The 8,088-nt window shown below is 37.9% G+C and overlaps 1 protein-coding gene across 1 annotated transcript; it reads left to right on the forward strand.

Annotated features, from left to right (window-relative positions):
• The first annotated feature begins 1,641 nt into the window (after positions 1-1,641).
• LOC107810867 (uncharacterized protein At5g39865-like) lies at positions 1,642-2,957 on the forward strand. The gene has a single exon (XM_016635697.2). It carries the CDS (start codon positions 1,877-1,879, stop codon positions 2,687-2,689), a length of 813 nt encoding a protein of 270 aa, XP_016491183.1. The 5' UTR covers positions 1,642-1,876; the 3' UTR covers positions 2,690-2,957.
• The last annotated feature ends 5,131 nt before the right edge of the window (positions 2,958-8,088 follow it).

An 8,088-nucleotide genomic window follows, 5' to 3' on the forward strand; every position in this document is an offset into this window, starting at 1 on the left:
ATAAATTGGTTAGGTTCTTTTCTTGCGAGAGGGAAAAAGAATCGGTTTTGTTTTTGTTTTGAAATTCATTCACTAGATCAAAGGTTCTTTTACGAATTAATATTTTGCACTTACGTCTTTTTTCCTTTGAAGAAAAATGCTTGGTAAAAGAATAATTATTCTATTTTACTTTGAAATATTTGTGAGTAGAGAAATTTTTTCAAAAAAACTTCAACGTTTGTGAAAATTTCTCAGGTGCAAATTTACTTCTCGCAAGTTAGAAATTTATGTAAGAAAATTTACAAAAAATACTAGAATATCACACTTGAAGATGACCTTGTATACGGTCAAATTCGGACTTGCCCTTTCCGTGCGACTGATAGAGACTGGAGCGCAATAAGCCAAGGATCAGCCTCATATCATATCAAACTATGGTGCAAAGTTAGGTTGGCGAGCTTGAGACTTTAAGACCGATTAAAATCGAGACTGCCAAAATCGAGATCGATCAAGATCGAGACCGAATAAGATGGATATTGAGAGAAACTTACTAGGTCGAATAATGGAAAGACGAAATATCCGCAATCGGGCGAGGATCACGACGCAAATCCCGGTACGTATCAAGAAGAGGCCGATTAATTAGCCAATCATGGAATTTCTTACTGTATTTAGAATTGTATCAAGAGTAGGACTCCCTTACTATATAAAGGGGGTCTGATCATTTGTAAACATCATCACATTTACGCAATACAAAGCAATATACTACCTTTCTCTTAAGCTCTCCATACTCTGTTACTTTGTTCATCTTTTCTAGTGAAATATTCGTTTGGTTCGAGGGCAACCTAGCTCGAGGACCAAAGCTATACATTTCCTTTGGTTTGCTTTTGTTTCTATTTACAGTCAATATCTATTTACGTATCTTCTTACTTTGTGCCAAGTTATATCACGTATCCTTAAAACTACGTATAAATTCAATTGTTATCCGATTTTAGGGTAAACAAACCTATTAATATTTGTTCCCTCTTTACCACTATACTAGAATCTTCTTTTATGTTAAAGGAATTTAATATTTCATATGTAGTTAAAGTTTTTATCATGATATAATGTTTCGAAAAAGAAAATTCAATTGAACTCCGCCACTATATATCTCAATCCCTTCTCACATGTAGTGGCGGAGGCAGGATTAACACTAAGGGGTTAAAAAAAAAAAATTAAAAAGTTTATAGCTAGTGGGAATAAAACCAATACCTTATAATGATTTTGAACCCTCTTGACCACTAAGCTATGCTTTTGGGTTGTGTTAAGAGGGTTCAAAATATAATATATAAATATAAAAAACAGATTTTGCCTTACATATACAATGTAATCTTTCGGCTAAGAGGATTCGGGTGAACACCCTTCCGCCCCTAAATCCGCCCCTGCTCAGAGGTCCCTCACCTCTTTTTCCCTCTAGTTGCACCACAAATATTAAAGAATATTACCCTACAATGCACCCAAAAGTGAGACCAATTTGGATTTTAAAAAAAATTTCAAAAACAAACCAACATTTCGTAAATTTTTAAAAGTAATAGGAGTAAGAAAGTTCCTCCAAGGATAAAAGCAGAAAGAGAAAAAATACACAAAAGGAAAGGCCACTGTGTGTTAACCAGTCGTCGTCGACAGCGACCCGTCACCGACCCCTCCCACCTTCATTTCCATTTCCATTTCCAGTTTTTCAAAAAAAAAAAAAAAAAAAAAATCCGCTCCCTTTTCCCCTATTCATATATGTTCGGTTTGATTTTACGATTCTCTCTCTACAATTTCAAAATATTCTGTCTCAAGAATTGCTTCCTATCCACGCCATAAAAATATATTATCTAAACCCTGAAAAAGAAATTGATTTCGAAGAAATCAGGTGATAATGGATCGTTTTAGGGACGATGAACACAGAGAAATCCAAAAACCGAAAGCATCGATACTTAACCGATCGATGACGGTTCATACTGCCGTTAACCCAATTGAATTCCCAGAAAAGCCCGTCACATATTTCTACCCTTCTCCTCCTTCAATCGAACGTAACGGCTCCGTCAAAAAACTGCACAGCCCATCGATAGGATCAATGGGAAGTTCCTTCAAAGGTACCGTTAAAAAGCTATGCTCTCTTTTCGAGTCACGTAAACCGTCAAATGTACAACCTCAAAGCCCTACCAAGCATTTGAAATCCTTCAATTCCGATTCTAGGGTTTCGTCATTTTCTGATTTGGGGATTTTCCTGCCTGGAACGGAGGACAGTGTCGTAATTTACTTTACGAGTCTTCGTGGGATTCGGAGAACGTTCGAGGATTGTTATACTGTGAGGATGATTCTTAAGAGTTATAGGGTTAAGATCGACGAAAGGGATATTTCGATGGACAGTGTGTATAAGAAAGAATTGCAGAATGTTTTGGCCGAAAAGTGTGTCACTTTGCCACAAGTTTTCGTCAAAGGGAAGTACATTGGAGGAGCTGAAGTGATCAAGCAAATGAACGAAGTGGGCGAGTTGGCGAAGTTGTTAAGAGGACTTCCCCTTAGGCCACCGGGTTATACTTGTGAAGGATGCGGGGATGTGAGGTTCTTGCCTTGCTCGAATTGTGATGGAAGCAGGAAGTATTTCGATGAGGATGAAGCACAGCTCAGGAGATGTCCCGAGTGCAATGAGAATGGCTTGGTTCGTTGCCCTCTTTGTTGTTCTTAATTTTCATAGTGTATGAGTTAATAATAACTATTACAGCCTGCTCACTGCCAAATAGGTTTTGGTTTGTGCAGCTAGTTGTCTAAGGTTGAATAGCTTTTGCGTATCTAAGGCAAAAGTAATGTTTGTTTAGCTTCTTTAATTGACATGTGAATGCTTGTATATGTACATAATGCTTGGAAAACTTCTCTGTGGGGATGAAGGGGCTTTTTCATCCCCGTATAGTCATGTAAATTTGCCATCCAATATAAGGTGTGGTTTTGATTGAAAACCTATTTAGTTTCTTTAATAAGCGACTATGAAAATGAAATAAAGATCCTTGTTGCAAAGGGCAATCGTAGATTGCATTAATGATAGTGAACATTTCTATACTATGCCCAGACTGCTAGCAGTGGCATTTGAACCCTATAATATGCCAATGGTTACGATCATATAGCACATGCATGCTGTCACACCAAAGGGTGTGGGCTAGTGATCAATGAAGTGAGATGAAAAGCAGGAAGACGAGAGTTCAAATCCCAGCACAGAGGGAACATGCTAGGTGACTGTTTTTTATCTGCTGGGCCCCGTTGCATAGAGTTATGCAGTACCTGTATTGGTAGAGGTAGCAGGTACCTCGTGGAATAGTTAAGGTGCATGCAAGCTGGCTTGGGCTTAACCATCCCCCCAAACCCCCCAAAAAGAAAAAAACCAAAGACAAAGAAAAAAGCACATGCATGCAATTTAGGCCTGGTTATGTAACAGATGCAACAAGATCTATCATCCTTGGAATGACTTATCGACCTTACACAGCACCTCACAGTTTGTTCAAAACATGAGTATCTTCCCATGCAGCCATGATAGTCTGCTCTTACTACAATTTGTGCACCGTTTTCCACTTCTGTTGAAAGATCTGGCTTTTATTTTTTCTCCTTCCCTCTGTACCTGGAACCTTATGATCCTCTTTGCTGATCAGTTGAACTTTGTCTTGTCGCGTCCTCTCAATGGTTACAACTTAAAGTTATTTTTCACTATAGCTGCGCATTGAGTTGTATCTTTAAGGTCTTGAGTAGTGATATTCTAGTAAGGACTAAATTTTGGTTCAGCCATATTTAAGTTTTATTCAAAATGGATTATACTGTTAGGATGGGTAAAATTGGTTAATTAAAGATAAATATGTATCTTGTTGACATCTCTCATGGTGGAGCTAAGATGCAACAGAGCCTGACTCTGCATAACGGGGATGAGGCAAGATGTCACTTGCTTATGCATTATCCACTTGGGAAAAAAAGACGTCTCTTTATCCATGTATTAAGTCCATTCGGTGAGGCAGCATCCTTCCTCTCTTTTGCTTCTATCATAACTGTTGTCCCTTTCTCAATTCTTTCACCTGTCTACATGTCTCCTAAGCTCCATCTATACATGCTTATGACATCTGCAAGTAGTTAGACATTTTTAGTTGAGTGACAATGAGCTCAACGTTGGCCTTTTATCTTCCTTCAGCTAGTCTTAAATTGAGTTTTACATGTCCAGACAAAGCCTTTTAAATTGATTAAGCTATTGAAAATTTTGCTGGTTTGGATTGGTTTCTGTGTTCCTAACTCTGGTAATATAACTTTGAATTGTAAACTTTGTTGGTCAAGCGCGGAAAATGTTAGCATCTTTATCTGATGCTAATATATCAGTATAAAGTAGAAGCTGGAACTCTTTTGATGTGGTCAGGCAGCATTTGTTTGGTATTGGTGCATTTACTCAACTTTTTATTTGAATGTATTTCAAGTATGTTCCTATGTTTGCTGTTTGTTTATGTTCGTAGAAGAGGCAATGAGCACCCCAAATAGCAATTGAGATGGTTCTACTGTGGGTGATGGAAATGATATAGAAAAGCCCCATGTGCCAATAGGCTGCAGAGTTCTGATTAAAAATAGTCTTCAGAATTAGGGAAAGCATAAGGTGAATATTTGTCCCCAAGTAATTGCTATATTTTGTTTCCCATATGGTATTTATCTACTCAAGTATATCTACTAAGGAATAGTGGGCTTGATACATTTTTCTGTAGAATTGCTGGTTTTATGTACTTTATGTTATTTTTTGGACACTTTAACTTTCCTGATAGGTTCTTTTAGATAATAAATTAAATTTCCTAAGTTCCACCTTTTCATTCTTTATACGGACGAGGGTCAAAAATATCCCTCTACTATTATAAAATGTTCGCTTATAGCCTCCGTTATACTATTGGTCCAAAACAGCGTGCAAAAATACCCCCCTGCCGTTAAGACCCTCCCCCATGGAAAAATTATCTCATGTAGCCTGACATATCGTCAAGGTAGATGCCACGTGGCATGCCACCTCATCGCACTTATTCCATTTTACTCCCTTCCCAACTTTTTCATTCACCACTACCTCCCCCTTAACTCAACCACCACCGACATCACCTCCTCCTTTACCACATGCACACCTATTCTTCCACCACCGTCAAATCACTATTTTTGACCACTATTCTTTCACCAAAATCAAATTGAATCGAACATTTTGAGTATGATGCAATATAAATATGAAAAGAAAGGAGTATGGGATGATGGGATAATAAGGATAAATTACAGAACAGGCACCTAAAATGGCCATATGTAAGAAAACGAGAGATAAAGATGTTGCTGCTTCAAGGATTACTTTATTAGTTGAGACAAAGTGTTTATGGTTAGAGCATGGAAAAATTGCAGAATTAGAATTCCAGTTTTAAACATCATGAACAGTAGGTGCTCGCTAAGCCAAATTCAATTGACTGAGAAATCACATATATCCTGAACCCATACACTGCAGATCCTGGATTGCGCCCAATATAGGTTCGCTATCCATAGTTACCTAACCATATAAGTATTTTTATCGAAAAATCAAAGGCAAGAAAGTGCCTTCCAAGAAAATATTATTGTTCTAGTTTCCTAATTAAACTAGCTAACTGTATCTGTCACCAATGTGACTTTAATTAGATTTCATACTGTTTTGTTTGCATACTTATTTATTAATAAAAAATACAGGATTTGTACTGCATACAATACTTTTTGATTCAGTTTGATTTTTGGTAAACAAATAGTGGTCAAGACTAGTGGTTTGATGGTGGTGGAAGAATAGGTCTATGGTGAAGGAGGAGGTAATGTTGGTGGTGGAAGAAATTGGGAGGGGGTAAAATGGGGTAAGTTCGATGAGGTGGCATCCACCTCAGCATATGTCACGTTCCGTGGGATAATTTTTCTATGGTGGAGGGTCCTAACGGGCAGAGGGGTATTTTTGCACCAGTTTTATGACGTCGGGGGCTATTATGGACCAATAGTATAACGGAGGGTATAAGTGAATATTTTCAAATAGTAGAGAGATATTTTTTACCCTTTTCCGTTCTTAATATTACATGTGAATCAGCTTGCTTTCATATTCAACCCAAAGGTTGCAGGCCTTAAAAGCTCAAAATATTAGTTAAAAAGAAAGAAGCTGGAATTTTGTTCCTGCTTCCATTGAGATTTCCTTATAAGATCCAGTAGTCAAGCTGTAACCTTTGAATTGAATGCTTTTATAAGAGGAATTTAGTGGTAAGTAGCTTATGCAGGGCCTGTATGCCTCTGTCATATTAATATAAAACTATCAAGTCTTGATATCTTAAAATGTATTTTCTAAGTCTCAACTTCAATTGGGAGGTTGATGAAGCAAAAAGGAAGAAAGCTTTGTACAGATAATTTGGCACATTGTTTCAAGTCAGAACAAGAATGTTAGAAAAGCAGGAATGTTTAAAAGCAATTTGCCATTTTTCTTGGCCAACCTGAGTCCATCTCGCCTTTTTGCTGTGTCTGTGCTTCCGCTTTCTACCTGAGGTTTATGTTACTTTTACTAGTTAATGGAATGATGAGGCCTTATGTTAGTACTTGTTACATATCATTTACATGGAAGTTTTTTAGTGTCTTCTCTATTATCTTCTGGTTGCCATGTGTAATAGCAGAGTTATGCTGTTGTAAGGAGTTGAATTAAGAAAATGTTCCTTTTCTTCTTTTTCCAATGAGGATGCTAAAGTTAACAGCAAATTTCCTTTATGACAATGATTTATGTTGATCAATCTCCAAATCATCCTTTCTTTGTTACATACATACATACACTATTAATAAGGGAGAGTTTGAGGAGCTTCCGGTTAGCTGCTGGTCTGCGCAGGGGTAATTTCGCAAGATTGGTGTTAGGAGTAATTAGGACATGTGATGCCCCCATTAGCTCCAGGTTTGACGCGTGCTTACGAAACTCAATTCAAGTTGCTGCCGTGTTCTCTCTGAAGCAATTCTCATCTTTATCAGCGATTACTCTGTTTTTTTTGTGCAAAAATTTCATAGTTACTCAAATTCCTGCGTTGTTTGTCTTTCCGGTGAGTTTAGTTCTGCGCTCCTTTGTCTTCTTTTTGTTTTTTATGGGATCAGAATTGTGGGTAAAATGGTTGGTGCTTTGGAGCTGGCTGCACAGTTTTGAATTATTTATGTCCGACTTTAGTTAACTGGGTTTCTAGCTTAGAACGGAGGTGAAATTGGACACTAAATCTGAATATTTATTCCATAATGATAATAATCTTAGATGAGAGCTTCGTTTTTCATGGGTGTGTCAATTTACCGTGGTTTATCATTCTCACAGTTTTTTATTTGGCTAACCTTCTTGTGAAGTAGAACTGGTTAACTCTCTCTTCATAGCCTCAACAGGACTTCTGTTAGGGCACAATGAGACTGTCCAACTGTAAGTATGAATTTTTCAGTCAACAATTTCCATTTTATTGTTTCCTTGAAAGTCATTTTTACTTCTTATATATTTAAATTCATGACAGACGAAATTCCAGTTGAACTTTGGAGGTGTGTGGGTAGAGCAGGCTTGGAATGGCTTACTGAGTTGTTTAATGTTATATTCAAGACTAATAGGATGCCTGAAGAATGGAGGTGGAGTACAATGGTTCTGTTGTATAAGAACAAAGGTGATATCCAGAGCTGTAACAACTATAGGGTATCAAATTACTGAGTCATACCATGAAAGTCTGGGAGAGAGTGGCAGAAATGAGAGTGCGAAGGACAGTGTCTATTTCAGACAACCAGTTCGGGTTCATGCCGGGGCGATCTACCACTGAAGCTATCCACCTTATTAGGAGGATGGTGGAACAATACAGGGATAAGAAGAAGGACCTCCACATGGTGTTTATTGATCTAGAGAAAGCGTACGACAGGGTTCCTAGGGAGGTCTTATGGAGTTGCTTAGAGGTTAAAGGGGTCTCGGATGCCTACATTAGTGTGATTAAAGACATGCATGATGGAGCTAAGACTCGGGTTAGGACAGTAGGAGGCGACTCCGAGCATTTTCCGATTGTTACGGGGTTGCACCAAGGGTTTGCGTTCAACCCTTCCTATTTGCCCTGG

This window comes from Nicotiana tabacum, chromosome 11 (assembly GCF_000715075.1).
Source record: "Nicotiana tabacum cultivar K326 chromosome 11, ASM71507v2, whole genome shotgun sequence".
In the NCBI taxonomy this organism is placed as follows: domain Eukaryota; kingdom Viridiplantae; phylum Streptophyta; class Magnoliopsida; order Solanales; family Solanaceae; genus Nicotiana; species Nicotiana tabacum.

Excerpts from the sequence above, each read along its gene's own strand:
- LOC107810867 (XM_016635697.2), top strand. The coding sequence starts at position 1,877 with ATGGATCGTTTTAGGGACGATGAACACAGAGAAATCCAAAAACCGAAA.